Here is a 20,872-nt window from a genome sequence, read left to right on the forward strand (position 1 = left end):
CTAATCAGCCATGGGCAGAGGCAAGAAGTATCTTACTGAAGACCCTATCTAAGCTTTTGACTGTTAGATTAATTAGACTAAAGGTGCTGTAAGCATTTTTATGAAAGGCCACACTTAAAACATTCCTACTACCTGACATATATCACAGAAATAGTCCTGAGATATCATAACCATCTTTGTGAAAGCCCTGAGCCCTGTAAACCAACTCAAGACATGAAAGGAAAAAATTTACAAATTAAAGACTTTTTTTAACCAATCAGAAAACTAGAAATTAAAATAGGCTTTGCCTGTGAATAAAACAAAATATTATTTGGGGTTGCCAAATTAATCGTGTAGTCCCTACTATATGGAATTTTCCAGCTACTATTGATGGAAATTCCCACCCCTCTAGAGACTTTGTCCCCTCCATGTACAATGTTTATGCGAGGTCTTACTCAAGCCAATATAAACATGCCTAACATACTATTTCTGTGTTCTTTGTCTGTTTCCCCCCTCTTTTTCCCCCATGCCTAAATGTAATTCTTTCTCTTTAGGATCATAGACAACACACTCATTCTTGTTATTCTGTGTATTGAGGAAAATGTCCAAGAATCCTCACTGTGCAAAGAAATGAGGACTGTAGCAAGATTGAGATTTAAAACTTGCTCAATAAAAACATTATATTCATTACTCAGCATGACAAAACCCTGAGAGGGCACAGGCGGTTTGCTCGTGTCTTTGACAGTCCCCCATAAGGATGAAACACTCAATGGTAATACCTCAATAACAGGAATCCAAGTTCAAACTAGTGTTTACAACTTATAGTGTATAAATTGAGTATTTTAGGACCAGTTTTTGCCCATTTGATCAGTCCAGTTGTAGATTTACTCATATATTAATCAAAAAGAAAGTGAGTGAAGATAGGGCTACTTTGGTGTGAACATACAAATTGACAAGAGACAGAAAAAGAAATTGAACGGTTTTAAATTAACCACCACCTCTGTGATATCTAAGTGTCCTCACAAGATACATCTAGCTTTTTTATCGATATCCTTAGTATCTAATCTAAAATACGATCTCTATGTTTTCAATATGGAATGCCATTTTTCATTTAGCTTATCTGAACCACCAAAACCACTCCTGTTTTCTTACCAGACCTTCCTTTTGCCAAGGAATCCAAACGGTTGATTCAATATAAATAATGAGTAAAGGACACTGGTTTGAAGTAGCACCATATAAAAACATCTACCACCAACAGTTGTCTCCAAATAGGATCCAGGGTCCAGAGTCGAGACCTGTCCATATATGGAGCTTCATCCGTAGGCATAGCCAGATCAGCATGGTGTAGGTTGCATACTTCAAAGCAATGCGTTTACCTCTGTTTACATTTATGCATGTCTTCCCATTAATCAGCTTAAAATAAGCACAAGCAAGGGAGCTTTTCCATTTCAAGATATTGGAGCAAATTCAGAGCTCAAATAGAAGCTGACACATTTAGACAATAGTAATATAGGAGGGACCCATGGAAAATATCTGGGGTTCAGACCACCTTGTCAAGTATGTGATCATACCAATAAATGATCTGAGGCGGAGTGCCAGAAGAGGAGATGGGTGAGGAGAACCTGTTCCCTGCCAGAAGTCCTAGAGCTGGAGCTCAAGCTCAAGCCGAGCATTGCAACAGTTATGGAAATGTAATTAGTCATCCAAATGAGCAGTTCTGGAAGTCCGAGACATGTCTTTACACAGATTAAGCAGATCTGACTTGTGGAAAGCTTCTACTTAGCTCATTCACTCCAAACCAGATGCTTTTTCATTCAGTTCAGATTCAAGCACTACACTTATCAAAGCCTTTATTGTGTAGCAACGGTCTGTTATTTGAGGAACTTAATCACCTCAAGCAATAAAGGTATCTCTTACACTCTTTTGATACAGCTAAGTAGTTTTGCATGCCACTTTAAATCTGAGGTGAAAATGCATGCTACTGCAATGACGTATTGATGATACAATGATATAAAGTAAATGTGACCATATCACTTCACTTCCTTGTTTCACAATTTTTCACATGGGTACAAAAATGTCTGGTAAAAGCCATGATTTAAGGAGTAATGGGAAATCTAGGAGGACCAGATTCTGAAATAAACTGCGCAGAATGGAAACATTAGAGTGAGCAAAGCTAGTGGGGAAATGAAAGAGTGAAAAGAAAGCAACAGGAGAGCTGCAAAGTAAAACGAGTCAGAAAAAAACTTACAGCAAACAGACACATCAATGGGTTTAACACGTTGTATGGGAAATAAAGACAAATATTTAAGAGATAAAATCAATTGGCTGACTTGAAGACTTTGATGAATGTATCATTTTTGATTACACAGTTAGTAGAGCTCAACAGTAAGGTTTTTTTTTTTACACATTTTGACATTATATATCACATTATATGTACGTATATATAATGTATTTGTATACATTTAAATTTAATATTTACATTAGAATTACATTATAAATGTAATCTATTCTTTTCAAATTCTTTAAGATTTATTTAAAATTATTAAGAATATATCATTATTTATATTTTAAAATTTTTCAATCAAATGTTAAGTTTTATTTACAAAGGAAATTTGTAATATCATCTGTAAATTCTAGAGTTATAAATATACAGAAAATTCCAAGGCAGCAAAAAATTATCATCAGCATAGGTGAGGTTTAAAAATTTGACAAGCAGAATTTACAACCATACGTCACAGAAAACAACCTGTTTAAGCTCACATGCAATAAAAGGCAATTACACCATTAAAAGATATATATATTAAAGATATAACACTGCTCTAATATGACAAGTAACCAGCCCAAAACTCTCACATCGGCAACGGGCAAGCCGGCCATCCTTATTGCTGAATCAGGGTTTTCTACTATACAAGATAATGCTGATTCCCCTTTGAATTGTGAATTAAGAATGCCATTGCTTGTACAGTTTCTCCTTTTGCACCACAATGCAACCGATTCTGACTGAATAGTTCAAAGAAAAAAAAATACACTTACGAAATCTCATCATTCTGGAACTCCAAGACTCCATGGGTGTCTTCAAAGTCCTCTCCTCCACCTTTTGCTGTGCCTTCAATGGTTTTATAAGGGATTACCACTACTCCACGGGCTCCAGAGGTACGTGCCACCTTCACCTCCATCATGCCAATGCTTTCACTGACATGAACCACTGGTTCCTCAAATGTGAAGATGCCAGCATGGTCATCGTCAAAGATAGTCACAATAGCTGTTGAAGGAAGGCCAAGACTAGCTAATGTGTCCACATGATTGGCCCCTGGGTTCCCATTGTCAGTTCCTTCAGAAATGACCTTGACGTTGCTAAGATGAACCAGGAAGTGCTCGTCTTCTTCAAAAATGTCATCGTCGATGATGTCCACTCTTATCTCCTTTTCGGTCTCACCTGGTTTGAAGACTATAACACCCTCGGTGAACTGGTAATCAGAGCCTGCGTTGGCAGTTCCGTCCTCAGTGCGGTACTCCACCGACACAGTGCTAGTTAAGTCACCGCCGCGTCGTACCACATTCAAAGCCATAGTCCCGCAGTTCTCAAGACACTGATATGTTCCGGGGTCAAAGAAGATCTTGGAGGAAATATCATTAACAGAGACTTCTGATCGAAGTTCATGGTTGCCTAGTGCTTTTCTGGCTTGGTCTGCAGCATGCTTTTTTAGTATGTTACCCGCACCAGTCATAAGTCTAGTGGCCTGGCAGCGATAGAACGCACGACTCTTCTGTTGCTGGCTGAGGACATGGTAGTTGGCGAGCTCTACCAGCTGCTCCATCTCTTTCTCTGGATGTTTCTGTTTCAGTTCCTTCAAAATCCTGACCATTTCTCTTCTGGCCACATCCTCATCCATGTCTTTATCTTCAGTATCCACCGTGCCATCTACAAATTCCTCGCCGTGAGAGTTAAGCATCCCACCGTCCATTTCAATATCTACCTTTGACTGGTGCTCTGGCTCACCTTCAGTCTCAATGATCATTCCCCTTTGTTTTCCAACTCTGTAACGTTTGTACACATACTTGTAGATTAAAAGTCTGCGGTCTGCAACCCAAGCAAATACGACACAAATCGGAAAGAAGAAGAGAGTAAGGAGTCCCTCCCAGACTTCCACGATACCTGGGGAAATCACTGCCAAGATCAGATAAAGCCACGTATATGCAAATATACTCCAAGTGGCGGTGACAAAGAACACCCGCAGGTGCTTGACCTTCCGATGCTCTCCTTCTGGTATCACAGAGACACAGAGACCGATGATGACAAACATATTAAAAGCTGCACTTCCAACAATGGTGTTTGGGCCCAGCTCGCCTGCGTCAAAGTTGTGCCCACACACTTCAACCACGGAGAGCATAATCTCTGGGGCTGAGGAACCCAGAGCCATGAGAGTAAGATTCGAGACAGTTTCGTTCCAAATACGAACAGTAGTGGTTGTGGTTTCCCCGTTAGGCTTCTTGATGGTGATCTCTTTCTCCTGGGATGTGATGACCTCAATGGAAGCCATAAAGCGGTCTGCAATGATGGATACCCCTAGGAACATGTAGACCATACCGACAAAGTACACAGTGGCTCTGGCCAGCTTATCCCCAAAGGAGGGGTTCACCGGCGTCCACATTGGCAAGATCACACCCTCTTTGCACTCAAAACTACCACCACATGTCTCGTGTGAAGAGTTTTCGTTAGGAGAAGTATCTACATCTAAGCTTGATTTGGAGCTGCCTGCAGAGGCCGGCATGAGCTCATAGAAGAAAACTAAGAGGAAGATGCTGATTAGAGCGAGAGAAAAATAGGATGAAGTCCCAGATTGGCCCATGTTCCCAATGAGGTATTTTGTTCCTGATCTCCCGTACCCTGTGAGGAAAGAAAAAGTGAGGTTAATTTTTATGAATGATACAACACTAAGACGGTTGATCAGAAATTATGCAACAGTTGCTTAAATTTGATTGGTCAATGAATTTTCTGAAAGAGCTAATTTTTAGCCTACAGTTTGCAGTGACAGCACTGGGAAGTTGTACCATTTGTATACAAGCTCGTCGGTGTTCAAGGCATTCTGGACCTGAGTATGTGAACGGTGCTGAGTGTAAACAGAGATTGCCTGGAGCGAGGATTGTTTTTTTGAAAGTCAGAGCATCAGTGTTTTACCTCACTCCACAGTCGCTCATAATGGGGAAAACACAGTGAGGAAATGGAAAACCTGGAGTGGAGTTAGCCAAGAGTGACTGCAGAAAGTGTTGAGTGGGGGAGGTCCACTCATATACACTTTTCCAGTCCCTTTTTTTTTAGACTATGAGCTGCTTGGTGATGCCAAAGCTTGATCTAACTATTTTCTTTGGTGGAGAAGAAACATACAAGCCAATTGGTCAATTTTGCCAGAAAAATAGTACTCAGTATACATACTATATAAAACTGTCTTATAAAGACAATAACGCATTTACAGTCGTGCTGTAGTACTAAATATCAACGCAGCTGTGATTACCTGCAGTATTGAGTACTCTTGCTTGTGTTTAATTGTTTAATTAAAATATAAGAGGTAGAGGAGTGTCTGTTTATGCATTAATTTATTTTAAAGTTGATAAGCTGGTTAAGATACTTGGATGAGTGACCGATGCTTTTTTAGGCAAGCAGATGTGATGTAACAGTACACCAGCATTAGCAAGACACACATTCACTTACTCAACATCTGTTTCGCATCAAACAGAAATGTAATGAATAAATACATTTAAAAATTAAAAGCATTTTTTTTATCATATGCAAATTAAACTATATCTCATAATCATCCTACTGGGGAGAAAAATCCAGCCTAAGATGGTGTGTTGGTTTTAGTAGGTCAGGATGGTGTGTTGGCTTGATCTGTGCTCTTTTCAGTTGGTCAGACTGGGAGACCAGCTTGCTGACCAGCTAAACCAGCTGAACACCAGTTTTGCCAGGATGTGTGACCATCTTAAACCAACACAGCATTTTGCTATATTTACATTTATTTCGTAAATAACAAAAATGATTACATAAATGAACAATAGATTTGTGCAGGCAGAGAAGTGTTTCTGAATAGAAACGAGCAAAATATTTGCTGAACTGCTTTTGAACTTAGACATTTGCCTCTCAAAAATGATTAATCTGTGTGCTAGATTAAATGAAAAAGAAAACGCATAACTATGAATTTAAACTCTCCCTTTTGACCCATAATACTATAATATAGCACATAAACACGGCCACTATTTACATTTAACTGCAGACAGCATGAAACATAGTAAAGCCCAAGTACATAAATTTACCTTTTAAAGAGAAATGCTGTGTTGATGTGAAAGCCGCCACATGTAGGCTAGATAAAGCTGTGGTACTGACGCTCTGAGATTCCGGTAAAAACTACCTCAGTCAAGCGGACCGTTTACCGGCAGCGCTCGTTTGCAAAGTAGCCTACCGCGACCGTTCACTCTCATCCTCCAGGAGCTGAACCATTCCAATAACTAGAGCTGTGCGTGAGACACGCGATTCATTCAGAGCGGCGGAGAGTTGTAGGCTACTTTTCCTAAGTGCTGCAAGCATATTTTCCGCTTTCCGTACGGATTCGCATGTCTGACCGGAGGAGGAGAGGCTGTGCTCGGACAGTGCGGTGGCTTCGTGCCAGACCCTCACTGAGAGCACACACAACTCAATACTCTAGCTATACAAGATAAGTGCCAGAAATTACATTGTCCATTAAAAAGCAACATTTGTCCCCCTTGATATGTGGGGATTTTCAGAGGCATGTTTAAGGCAAAATTCTTAACTGATTAACATTAATCCTGAATAATTAGACTGAGAATTAACTCAGAAAAACATTAAAAATAACGAAAGAAAAAAAGTTAAATAAAAACTGTATATATATTTGATATAATAGGCTAGTTTCACATTTCCTCAAGATCTGTGAAAATGTTCTGGGTGATTGTCGCAATGCAGGTCTTGTGGGTGGTCACTAAGGCCTTGCTAATGTGTTCTGGGTGGTTGTTAGGAGGTTGCTAAGGCGTTCTGGGTAGCTGCTAAGGGATTGTTGCAGTTTTGGCGATTATGCCCACAAAAAGTGGCCTTCTGTAATCAACCCCATAAGGTTTTCCATTTCCCGAGCACCGCCTCCAATGGAGTAGGCTACTGGTGCGTTCAAGTCATGTCGGACAGATCGTACTTACGAGTTGAACGCACATGAACGCCACCACAAAGTCGTTATTACAAGTGGGAGACTCGAAATTTTCTTTAAGCCCCGAGTTTCCGAGTTGGTGGCGTGTCAATGAGAAACATGGCGGAATCGATGGATGCAACGTCTGTAGTTGACGGTAAATTTTTGTTTAAATTGATAGTTTAGTTGTCCTATAAACTTAAATTGGTCATGTTCTTGTTACACAGCTAGTTAATGAAATCCAAGTAAAAAAAAAATGATATAATTTTTGCACCTATAGGTGAAAAATCTTTTGATTTGCCATGTTGCATGTTGCATTTATCTTACAGCTTTTTTAAATCTCTGTATTTTAGCATTTGTTGATGCTGAAAATCAGTTATACTGGGATCCTGGTCTAAAAAAAAAAATTAAAAACGCAAAACACACCTGATGCAAATTCTTTGCTCTTCATTTTCTATAAGCAGAGTTAACAGACCCTGTTGTATTTTCTTGTAATTTATTAAAAGAAGGTACACCGCCATCTTGTGCCAACTAAACTGACTTGAACGCACCTGACATCGTAATTACAACTTGTCAACTCGTAAGTAATTATGAACGTCCCAGGAGGACTTGAACGCAGCATACGTTTCACTTTCGGATAAAACCACGGTCACCATGATTTTGCCAAGTAAGACAGACACCTAATCCTGATCGTAAGCCTAAAACAGATATTTCCTGAAAAGTTATCCCTCAATTCTGATTAGTTCATTGGAATGTTGTTCCAGGATCAACAAGGATGTTGATCCAGGAACATGTTGTACTTGGTGAAATTACGGTCACCTAAAACCACAGTTCTCCACTTCCATGCGCTAGAGAAAACCCTCACGCCAATGTTCCAAAAGCCGTTTCACTCTGCAAGGAAAATTTTACAACTCTGGTTCCGTTCAAGAGAGAAAACGCCGATGCCTCGACTTTTCTCGCTCGAAGCAATTTCGCTCCTTGCTCCGCGTTGACTCCGCTTTGACTCTGACGCCATGAACACGTATGGCGCGATACAACAAACGTAAAACGTCAGCACTTTTGGAAAGCCGTTTGGCCATCACACAGTGTGTAAGTGTATTTCAAATATACAAACTTGTTTATTTCAGGCAACATTACTCATTGTCCTATAGTTTAACTTCATGTACCAAAATAAATATAGCCTAACTAAAACTAATAAAAAACAAAACTATACAACCAAAATTAAAATGTAAAATATAAAAACATACATGTACATGTTATACAATACTTTGTCATTCTTCCAACTGATCAATAGCTATATGCACAAATTAAATGGCCATACTATGACCGTTAGGTTGATGCATATTTATCATGATTATGCAGGATTTTCAGTGCTGTAATATTTATTTAGAGGATTTATATGCTGTAGTTAACATTCAAAATAAGTTTATCACTACAGAGCTGTGCCATTCAGCTCATATGTCTGTGTTTGTGTAATAGAACTGCAACTGCAGAAAAGACACTTTGGTGCCCTATCTTGAGTCATTGTTATGGCATGCCAGTTCACATTTGCCAGTGACGTGATCTCTGTCGTGAAGTGTCTCCCTGCGTTAGACCAATATAACCTGAAGGGCCTCTATTAATTTGAATCATGTTTCTTATTGTGTCTTGCCGATGGCTCGCTAGACGGAAACAATGCAGGCTCAAATAAGTGGAAATGCAAATTTATGCATGCATACAGTATGACTGTTTTGCATACTCACACACGATCTGTGTGTAATTGGTTTTGTGGCTTGACTTATGATTAAAAAATGGCTGAATGCACACATGCAAGAGATGAGAAGCTAAGAGAATATGTTTCAGTTGGATTAATACACAATGACTCTTGGAAATTGGACTTCTCCAATACTATGCATGTGTCACATGAATCAATTTTATATTAAAGCTACCTAAATAGAAAAAATTAATTACATGTTAAGATATAATTAAAATGATTATTCTGCATTTCACTCTGTTATTCAGCCTTAATCTCAAGATGTGTCCTTATGCAGAAGCAAACACAAAATGTCCGAATGCAGCTTTCCGTGAACTTTACGTCTTGAGGCTTTTGCTGTTGTGGGCAGCTTTCGCCTCACATAGCTCCACAGCTGTGAGTCATAGAGGGGAGGCCCTGAGACGGCGTGAGCTCACCGATTTATTATTCCCTCTTCAAGATGGCTATTTGTGCTTGCAGTTCCACAGACATGCTTGCCTCTCATGCCTGCCCTGGCTAACAAAATCTCTCCACCGTAAAACAAATAGATAAATAAGCAACAGCATGTTGTCACTTGCTCATGGGAAGTCAGTCGATGTACTGTAGTCATGTCATGGAACAGCTAGACTGTTCCGAACTCTTTCACCTCACTGACATGAAGTCAGAACCGGTATGTATGAGTTTTAGCAATTTTCTAGGTTGAAAGATTTGGTAGAACTTGCATCTGGGTAGGTTTTGGTAGAAATTTTTTGAATCTGTGCATCAGCTGGGATGATACTGCATCATGCTGTTTTTCCCTTTCTCACTCTCTTTGTTTGCTTTGGCTAAGCAGATTAATAGCCATCATATTCTGTTTCCTATAATGTTATATACAACTCACAGGCCCTTTAAAGCAAAGTCAGCTGAAATTAATTTCAAATCACACTGTAAAAACATTGCCACTGTAATAATAATATTACTTCCAAGCAGGGTCCGTTTTTTATTTATTTATTTATTCATTTTTATTTTTTTGCCATAAATGATGCCAGTAGCAAGTAAACTGAGAAAATTTATCAGCCATGAATGAATTTGTTTTGCATTAAATATTTCTTCCTTTTAACTGCTTTCTTAGGTTCAATAAGATCAAATCTGGTAAAAGTTGTTTAAATGTGTCCATATATATATTAAAATTATTATCATCCTTTTAGTTTTTCTCTTACCAGTCCTCCTCTTTGTTTTGGGAGATTAATGTGAGGACAGTGTTGCTACATGCAGTTCTGAATAAAGAAACTTCACTGTAGGCATCCCTCATAAACCTCTGATGGTAAATTTTCCACTGAACTAAAACTCACTAAAAACACATGATTAAAATTAGCGAGCATCAGATATCATTTTATAATTCAATTTAAACCATGCATTATATTTCAGTTCCAAATAAAGTTATGGGCCAGTTTGCGAATAACATTTTATCAACTTGCCAAAGTCAGTTTTTACTCTCATTTAGTGCTTGGCGAGTGTTAAGTTGGACTGTTTCCAAGTACTGTAATAAGCAACAATTATGCGGCATAATTTATTTTTTCCAAATTATTCCTTCATACAAAAAACCCCCCATCCCCTACCTTTTTGTTATTAAATCAGTTGTTGTTTTTTAATGACGTAGCATAATTTCACACAGTAGAACATTTCACACAGCAACAATCAAAATAAACCATGATTCCACTGCAACTAATGCCAAAACAGAAAAGCTTATTCATTAATGCAAATTATGTCACCTTAACAGTCATTAAGCCATCCAATAAGTTTTTCATGCAATAAAATAATGGTTTTAATGGAACTTTGCCTACCTAGAGATCCCTGAAGCAGCCAATCCTATGGACTCCCCTCCGTATTCCCTGTGGTGCTGTGAGAGACTGTCTAGGGAAAGGAGTGGTGGACGATAACCTGTCTAAATTTAACAGAAACAGGCATTGTTTCTGGCCTGGTGGGCCCAGTGAGTGCCTCTAAACATGGACAGCATAGTTGGGTTGTTGCTTATCGTTCTCTTCTCCCTCAGCCACTTCCATACAAGGCTGTGCTCGGAGCCTGTCACTTGCTAACCTGCCTGTGAAGCTCTCCTATCTGCCAGCTTCTTGTCATTAACAGACACGTGCAAGATAAAGGGGCTTCGCTGGCAGGTAGCTTTCTTCTCCCCTTGTGCGTGTGGTCAAACTGTATGTGTCTGTGAGTGAGTGTGTGTGTTTGTGAGAAAGGCAGGAATGCGCAGAGGACGTAAGAAGCACTCCTGGTGATTTTCCACAGTTCCTAGGACCCCAGTAAGAGGACGTGACATCTTCTGGTCCTGTGAGACATCCTGTAAGGTTTAGAGAAGTTGGCTTACATGTGGTTGGAATGAGACCAGATGAAGTTCCTAACAAAATTTCTTTATTGGCATCTATGGTTCCAAGAAGCACCTATAATAACATCAATGGGACATTTCCATTGCACAAAAGGTTCTTTATAGTAAAAGTTGCAACTTTTTATCTAATTCTTAGTGTATATCTCACAATTATATACAAAGTTCTGGCATGAAACTCTAGATGGCGCAGTCCGATAGGTCTAACTCAATCTGAGTTAGGCTGATTGGTTCTCTCTTGTATCAGTAGCCAATGAACTCGCTGCTCAACACTCAAAGATATGACTAGTGCTTGTAGTTGCAGCACGCTTCAGAAACCTTCCACCTTCCCCAGCTCCACCTGTATAGATCTGTTACATGGTGATTCATGTATGCTATATGGGGGTTATTCATATATGTTATATGTGCAGCAGCAATATTTCTTACATGCTCACAGCAGCATGTTGTGGATGTATTGGCAGTAGCAAGTCTGAGTACTTGCTCTGCCACAGCAGAAGCAGTGTAGCAGATCTATTCCGCCAAGACCAAACACATTAACATTGTCATGTACATTACCATGCCAATCCCTCTGAGAGCTGTCATGACAGAAATGTATACATTCAACATGCTATCATATAGGTTTAGTTGCATGTGATATAACACCTTTGGCCGCTTTAGACGTATTGCATTTTGACATCTGTCTAACTGGGCTCTATGAGAAGGGCAAATAAAAGCACATGGACTCGCAAGCACATGAATCATGACCATGTTTGGCTAAAATGCAACATCCTATAAACATCAAAGTAGCAATGCCTACATTTCAGTATGTGACAAATTTACTGAAATAGCATCATCTATTTGACATCATCTATTCTCTGCTTATGAATTTGTTAAGGGCTTTTGGCAGTATCTTCAATGCTAGTCCTGCCCTTTATCACAATCAAGTGTTAAAATGCACTTAGGCAAGTAGTTTGTTGCTAATTTTATCACACCATCAGTCTGTACAGGGAACGTATTGTGATAGGATCCAGCAAAAGGGCAATTCCCAAATAATGTTGATAACTTCATTTTTCTCTCATTAAAAGTGAGGTATTTATGTACATTTTGATATTATGACAAGGCAATTAGACTTTTATTCATTTTTATTTTTAATTTTATGCAGTGACAAATTCTCATAAAAAATATATCACTAATCAAACTATTAAATCAATACATTACAGCATTAATTTGGTTTTTAGTTGTCTTTCACATTAAAATGAATCAATATAATATCAGTGACTTGTTTAAATAATCCAAATGAAAGGTAAAGTAACTATTTTAACATGGTTTAATTGTTCAAATAATTTTATGCAAATTTAAGCATCCTTCTCTTACCTTGGAAGAACTTTTGTATTTACCACATTGTGAACTTTCAAAATACAAGTTTGTAGCTTTAATAAAAATCAGTAACAAAAATAAATAAAAATAATTTTAAAAATCAATAATTTTGCTTATATTAATAATTTTTTTAATTATTATTTATCTATTTATTTTTGCTAAATTGCAAAACTTTAAACTAAGGCTTAACCCTGGATAACAAACGGAATAATAACTGGTAAATAACTGTGAATATAATTGAAATGAAGGGGGTTGGCACTTGCCAATGGATTTCAATCTATTTGATATCATTTTTAAATAAACTTTTACATGGAGACTGATAATCAAGAGACATGTTTTAATAATGACCCCAAAATAGGCCTTATGCCTGTCAACAAAGAAAAGCATTACAAATGAACTGCATGTGCCAGCGATAAGGCTGAAGTTATCAAAGCTCATATTACGTACTACAAACAATGAGAAGACAACTTGTAAGTATAGTCTTTCCTATCATATCTCCTCGATCATCTTTCCGTAATGTTGATGCCACATATGTGTTGCCAGCATATGGCACATTCCTACGTCTTTGGTGTTTTTCTGTTTGACTAGTCATGATTTATCCATAGATCTAGTCATCTGAGATGTATGACTGTTTTCCAGAAACGTTGCCCAGTCAATGGTCCATTTCAAACAGCCTGAAGATACCCAGTGCTGATTCATGATGCCCAGTCCTGCTATGCCATAACCCACATAGTTTCATGTATAAGAACATATGAAGTGACTAACTTGCAAAGTGTGTAGAGACCATAGACCTTAATCTGTGATTAACTTAGCTGTCAGCGCCCTTAAAAATTTTAATTTTAAGAACCTTCTTCATATTTGCTGAAAAAAGCTGTTATGAATCATCCTCTTATGAATCATTAAATAACTCTGAAGTTTGTTAGATTAATTATCCTTCCAGTGTGGCTGACGCGGTCATCGCCAGCATAGGACGGCAATATGCGTACAGCACACAGCTGTCACAAACATGCGCTCCATTTCTTTAACTCTCATCCGAATGTTTTTCATTCCAGTTGAAGTGTCCTTATATGATGTTTTTGTTACATAAGTGAACTTCCATCCTGAAACTCATAGTGACGCTTGGATAAGGAAAAATACAACTGCAGTAGCTCTGAAATTTCATTACATATGAGCCAAATCTTATGATTTTGACAACTGGTATAGAAGTTTGATCTAGTTTTGACAAATATGGGACCATTTTTTTCCCTTTTGCCTCCGAGATGTATGTTTTCTGCTCTCTTGCCGCCTGTGGAGGGGCCTAGATCTTCAAAAGGGGGAAAAATTGGTTGATAGCTTATAACAGGAAAATATAATGTGATATTTCTAAAAAGCTTGTCTAATGTTAGAAAATGGGTCACTTAAATATGAAAATCTCTTTTATGTCACTCTTACTTCACAGAAGATGATAGTAGAAGATTTCAGAACTTCACCGGCAGTCGAAAATGACAGAAACTGCAGCTGTACATTTGGCTTGTGGAAGATTAATTATCTGAGATGAACTCTTAGGAGCAGCAAGAGTTTCTGTGACTGAGAGGATTTGTAGGAAGACAACCAGAGTAGAGTTGTAGATACATTTTGTAAGTAGAATATTTGCATAATTTCATGAACATAAAACAGTCTAAATTTATTTTGGAAATGTTCTGTTATGACCACTGATCGATCGATCGATCTATCAATCTATCTATCTATCTATCTATCTATCTATCTATCTATCTATCTATCTATCTATCTATCTATCTACCTGTCTATCTATCTGTCTGTCTATCTGTCTGTCTGTCTCTGTCTATGTCAACTATCATATACAGTATATATGATCACACTTTATATTAGGTGGACTTAACTACTATGTACTACTAAGAGAATTCTCTTCTGCTCACCAAGCCTGCGTTTATTTGATCCAAAATACAGCAATAAGAAATATTTTTACTATTTAAAATAACTGCTTTCTATTTGAATATATTGTAAAATGTAATTTATTCATGTGATCAAAGCTAGATTTTCAGCTTCATTACCCCAGTCTTCAGTGTCACATGATCCTGCAGAAATCATTCTAATATGCTGATGTGCTGTTCAAGAAACATTTTCATTTGTTTACCAATCAGAGAATCTTAACAGGTAAAAACTATACATTATTGTTCAAAAGATTGGGGTCAGTAAGCCTTTTATTCAGAGAAGATGCAAAGAATTTCATATATTTAACTGCTGTTCTCTTGAACTCCATAAAAATATTAAGCTGCACCACTGTTTTCAACATTGATAATAATAAGAATATATTTCTTGAGCAGCAAATCAGCAAATCAAATCATTAGAATGATTTCTGAAGGATCATGTGGCACTGAAGACTTTGCCAGCCCATCACAGGTATAAATTACATTTTAAAATAGAAAACTATTCATTTGATATTACTACTGATCAAATAATGCAGCATTTGTGAGCATTAAAGTGTACAGTGGTTTGGTTTCAGAGCCATTGTATCTTTGTATTTCTTTGTACTTTTATATACTGTATGTATAAAACAAATCCTAACCCAGCATTTTGTTTACATCTCCTAAAGGTAGTCTTCTTCCAAAAGATATAATTAAAAAGGCCTGCACTGCCGCTTTAGATTATTATGTTTTTATAATAAAACAGGAATGATTCTTGTAGAAATAGAATGGCCCCCTTAGGCCAGAAAACACATGATCTCCTTGTACTAATACAGAGGTGAGTCAGAGACCGTTTTCTACCTCTTGTTTTCCTTTGTCTGAATACACTTCAACCCAAGAGAACAGCTGCTCTAAAAAGAACTCAAAACTGAGTTCTCTCATAACATCTGACGCACATTAATACTTCTGCCAATAGCAGTGAATGTGAATTCTGAAGTCCAGCATACCTGTAAAAGAAAAAAATACTTAATTTCATTTTAATCATTTAACTTTAGTCATTATGAAAATCAACACTACATTTTTTACTAAAGTGTTGATGTTCTGTACAATGTAATGAACAATGTTCTTCAGATTAAAATATTCCCACTATCTATACCAGCCAGAATATGCCCACATGCCTGATTTAAGCTAGGGACACATCTTGAGTTCTTGTTGAAGTCCCACTATAGATCAACTATTTTTAACCACGGTTTGAAAACGTCAAGGGCTGGGTGACTGAGGATCAGCCTCTGAGGTATCAATGAGATTACAGGGACACTCACACCTTCTCTCGGTTCATCTACTTTCTCAGCCATATGATCTTGTGCAGTGTGGTGTCAACATCACTGAATAAGAACTGAAAGTGATGAGAGAACATCAATTTAGTAAGTGAAGCTCTTCATCATTCCATAAACACCATGAAGATCTATGGATGCAGTGGCTGAGAAGGTAAAGAGATGGAAGGAGAGAGAAAGTTTCACTCAGAAAGGCTTACATTCTTGGCTGTGGCTGTAACAGGCAGTTATGCACAGCACACTCTAGTGATTTTGTGGTCTGTTGGTTGTTTTGTGAATAGCGAGCTGTGGTGTTGTGTAAATACGTATTTTAGTAGTAGTATTAAGACAAAAGAATAAAACACAAAAGAATTGTTTCATAAATTTAAGGACCAATAGAGCGGTTAAATATCACCAGGACTCAAAATATTATTATTATTATTAAAATAATAATAAAATGTGGTTTACAATGCAAGAACATGTTGCAAGGTCAACAAGAAACCTACTGTATTTATATACAGTATATATTTACTAACATGTTGTTACAAACCCATATTTCTTTTCATACAGTGAAAGTAAACAGTAACTGAATCTTTCATTCTAACTAACATTGCAGCATTTTCCTTCATGGACGAATGAAAGTCGCATGGGTTTGGTTGGAACAACATGAGGGCATGAGGGTGAATTTTCTTTTGTGTGTGTGTGTGTGTGTGTGTGTGTGTGTGTGTGTGTGTGTGTGTGAAATAGCCCTTTAAGCCACTTAAAATTTATAAAATATAAGCTTATTATTTAAAACAAGCAAAAAAAAAAAAGTTTATTTGTACGCTTGTGCTTTCATAAAGAAGATGACACTTACATTTTTATTATATAACGCAATGGCATTCATACATTTTTAGGTTTGACTTTAGGGGCCTCCATATATATAGAAGTAATCATCTTATAGTATAATGCATCTGGATTCTTGGAGTAATTCCCCACCTGTCCAGCACTCATGAATTAAATATTTGATACAGTTCCCAGACATCACCTTACAGCACCTTATAGTTCCCTGTCCAAGACATGTGTGAACTCACATTCTCTTGTGTGTGTCCTACCCTAACCCATACTTCAATCCAAACATTTTAAGAACAGGTTAAACCAGATCTAGAAAAGCAAGAAAGAGTTAAAAGTCAAAACAGAAACACTGCCTCTTTAAGACATGCTTTAAGGCACAGAAAGACACACCAAAATAAACAGACTACAACAAACATGAAAACAAACTTAATACTAATCCAAATGCATGAAATGAATGTCATCATGATAAAGATTACTCTGAAAGCATCCAGCCACAACACCTCTATGGTGACAACTTTATGTTGATTTTTTGTAATAAAAATAAAATGTAAATATCTAGTTTTATGGTACTGTAATGATCCACCCGCCAGCCCAAAAAGCGGAATCCAGCGGCCTGGTCGAAGGTTTAATGCATATTCTGTCTTTTACTTGCGCTTCTGAATATAAATTCAGAATTAAATTTTTGTTTCAATTTTAGTCTAGCTCCGTGTTCAATCTGACTCCAATTTCACGTGATCAGTTTTTAATTAGAAATATTGCTTTGAAATATTGCCTAACTTTAATGATCACAAATATTAATTTAGATATTTGATAATTCCGGACTCAATACTTTCAATTATCCGTTCACTGGGGACATAATGTCTCTTTTAAGTCTCACGCTGGCCTTAGTGGATCTTACGATCACAAACTCGCCAGTCTGATGTTAGTCAGAGGGTGTAGGTAGACTAATACCTATTTTGCCTGCCGCCTACTGTTGGACACACTTCATACTACTGGCTTTCTGGCTACAGAATCGCCATGACTGATTTGCAACTTTCCCTTAAATACTACCAGAACAAAGACAAAGAAATCTTTAAATCAGTTGTAAAAACATAAAATACCTTTTGTTTGTTAGTTTCTGTGATCCAGGGTCACACCCGGCTGGAAACATTCTCACAGACCCCTAAAGGGGGACACACCCCCTCCTCAACACAACACAATTCTACAAAAGTTTTAAATCTTTCTCACAATATAAATGACTACTTTGAAATTTTTGGTAACACTTTACTTGAAGGGGTGTGCATAAGACTGACATGACACCTTCATAATCATGACATGACACATGTCATGAATATGAAGGAGGTTTTATGCATGTTTATGACAACTGTCATTAAGTGTCATTCGCTCAGTTATGTCATTTTTAATGCAAATATGACATTATTTGACCTAACCCTAACCTAACCTTACCCCTACCCTTACCCCTAACCATAGCCCATACCAAATACATCTCAAACAATGTCATCTTTGCATTAAAAATTACATAACTGAGCGAATGACACTTAATGACAGTTGTCATAAACATGCATAAAAACCCTTCATATTCATGGCATGTGTCATGTCTTGATTATGTAGGTGTCATGTCATGATTATGAAGGTGTCATGTCAGTCTTATGCACACCCCTTCAAGTAAAGTGTAACCGAGTTAATTTCATAAGGAAATAAATTCACTCCTTTCAGTACATTTATGCCGAATGTTGTAAAAAGCAAGTAATTCATTCTAGAAGATCTTACCATCCTTATAATCAAACATAAAGGGTGATTTGCTGGTTTATAATAAAGCTCTAGGGACATTTATGTATTATGAAATTATACTCCACAGATTGTTTATTTTTCCTTTATTAGTTAAGACATAATTATAATAAAGAATAGCTTACAAAATAAATTTTAGCAAAAGCTTGTTTTAAAAAATACAATTTAGGAGAACATGAAAAGACTGGAATGTCAATCTATCACATAAATTATTATTGATGCACTAAATGTTAAATGCCATTTGTTTGAGTAAACGTCATAACATCGCTTAAAGATGCAGTTCAACAATTATATGTGATGTCAGATGAGTAATGCAGGTTAAGGGCAGACGTTTTAGAAGGATTTCCATCTGATGGCTGAGAAAATTGTGTGGATGACATACAGTAAAGTGGTGAAAAAGGAAAACACCTGAAATTAAAGAGACATAAATAGTCACTATACACTTCAACAAGTAAAATGTGCAGCTGCTATATTAAAATGTTGGGCCTATGTATTGTAGTCATGTTATCTGTTAATAAAACAATTATTTTATTTGTTACCACATAAATCACATTTAGGCTTCCTCAAAAGACATGTTTAATAATTCACATATTCAAGATTATTCAGAATCTCCAGTTTATCAAAAGTAAAGCTAAAGGCCTTTTTGTTTACAGACTTCACTAATATCTTCTTATGGCATTTGCGTTTAACAGGTAAACCAGTGCTTTATAGACTTGGAATGATTTTTGATTTTTAACTATAGTGACTTACCACGGCAGCTACGTCCAGCTTGTAAATAAGTGTGTCTCTGCCAACTGTTACATCCCAAAAAATGGTTATGTAAGCCAGAAGCACGGAGGCACTGAGATAGAGGAGTGCTGCAAATCCATGGTATGCGACATCCTGCGGAGAGATAATTAAGATATATAAGAAAATGTGTTTTGTGTCTTCATGGGGAGAGAAAGAAAAGCAGTTGGAGTACAAAGAGAAAGTGGAAAGGAATTAGACAAAGAGAGAGATTATGAACTTACCGCACTTGCCCAAGAGCTTCTGTTATGATGAGACCCACAGGCAAAGATCAGCAACCAGAGGAATGTCATGACGAAACAGAAAATTGCCACAGAGATAACGTATGCCTGGGGGTTGTAAGGTAAGAGGTACGTAGATGCTACCAGGCTCAATACCAGACCGCCAAAGACCTGAGAGATTAGCAAAATGAAAGAAAGGAAGTTTCACTTACAGAAACCCTCTTTATTCCTGGAGTTACAGAGCTTGCAGATAGTTGTACAAAAAAATACTACAGAACTCTTCTTCCCCTATAAACATCAAACTCAAAACATTGGATATAAGAGAAAACAATGACATTAAAGCATAAAATAGATTTTAAAAAATGAAATTTTCTGATATTTACCAGTGATATTTTCCTGGTGAAAACTTCTGACAATGTGTGTACTTATATATAATGTGTGTATATATATATATATATATATATATATATATATATATATATATATATATATATATACAGTACAGTACAGTATGTATTTACTTAAGTTATGAATCAAATCACTTTAAGTAGGCTGGAATTAACAATATAATCTTTGGATTAACACACTTCAACATTTTATGGGTCTTAATTGCATTTTTTTAAATGTTTTTTTAACTAATTTTTACCAATTAAATAGGTACCACTTAGATTTATTAACAAATACTGTATGTTTGTATTTGAACTTACAATAAATAAATTACATAAAAGTTTTTTTGTTTCATAATGTTTCAAGGTGACTTTAATGAAAACATAACATCAATAAAGTCAATAAAAAAAGTCAATCAATAAAAATCAATTAATTAAAATCAACTCACAAGCTCTGGAAGGTAGAGGATGTCGGGTATGGTGCAGAATATTGCCCCTCCACGGGGCAGGTAGCCCATTTGTCCTGTATTGGTCGCCATGTGTGCACACCTGAGTGTCCTCTCTGCACAGCTAGAATGAATGTGCAGAAGTGCTGAGGATGTGCTTTATTAAAGAGGCTGACAGAGTGCTGGACAGACCTGTTCATCTTGATGCACTCCATGAAGACCCACCCTGTGTGCTCACTCCATCTGAGGGCTGCTCTTTTATTTACTTGCTGGACTTTGTGTGTCAAAGTCAACACTTGTTTACAAATCATTACAGTGTCCGATGCTCATTAATTTTTGACAGTGTTGTTGGTTGTTGTCTTTAAAACGGCCATGACAACTTACTTTATTTTCTTATAATAGAACAACATAGCCTACTGTATACATCAACATCTTATATTCTAATCCTAAATGGATTTCTCTCTCCAAGGTAACATATGTGATAAATATACTGTATGTAAATGCAAAATATGGAGAAAATAAACTGAGCAGAAGACGAGTTTAAAACAGTAGATTTGTAAAAAAAAAAA

The 20,872-nt window shown here is 37.0% G+C and overlaps 2 protein-coding genes across 3 annotated transcripts in view; both read right to left on the minus strand.

Annotated features, from left to right (window-relative positions):
* Positions 1 to 6,521, minus strand: part of LOC107570745 (sodium/calcium exchanger 1-like) — a 32,182-nt gene extending 25,661 nt beyond the window's left edge. Inside the window, exons 1-2 of the mRNA XM_016257033.1 lie at positions 6,289 to 6,521; positions 3,013 to 4,867 (exon numbers count right to left, since the gene is read on the minus strand). Of these exons, the coding sequence (XP_016112519.1) occupies positions 3,013 to 4,829 (1,817 nt within the window). The 5' untranslated portion in view covers positions 4,830 to 4,867; positions 6,289 to 6,521. The remainder of the gene's footprint in view (positions 1 to 3,012; positions 4,868 to 6,288) is intronic.
* A 12,056-nt stretch (positions 6,522 to 18,577) lies between these two features.
* LOC107570830 (myelin and lymphocyte protein-like) overlaps positions 18,578 to 20,872 on the minus strand; it is a 7,626-nt gene continuing 5,331 nt past the window's right edge. For both annotated transcript variants that reach the window (XM_016257198.1, XM_016257138.1), the window contains exons 2-5: positions 20,307 to 20,427; positions 19,475 to 19,642; positions 19,215 to 19,346; positions 18,578 to 18,872 (exon numbers count right to left, since the gene is read on the minus strand). In XM_016257198.1, coding sequence (XP_016112684.1) covers positions 18,798 to 18,872; positions 19,215 to 19,346; positions 19,475 to 19,642; positions 20,307 to 20,396 — 465 coding nt within the window. In that variant the 5' untranslated portion in view covers positions 20,397 to 20,427 and the 3' untranslated portion in view covers positions 18,578 to 18,797. The remainder of the gene's footprint in view (positions 18,873 to 19,214; positions 19,347 to 19,474; positions 19,643 to 20,306; positions 20,428 to 20,872) is intronic.

This window comes from Sinocyclocheilus grahami, unplaced genomic scaffold (assembly GCF_001515645.1).
Source record: "Sinocyclocheilus grahami isolate Dianchi unplaced genomic scaffold, SAMN03320097.WGS_v1.1 scaffold3.1, whole genome shotgun sequence".
Classification (NCBI taxonomy): domain Eukaryota; kingdom Metazoa; phylum Chordata; class Actinopteri; order Cypriniformes; family Cyprinidae; genus Sinocyclocheilus; species Sinocyclocheilus grahami.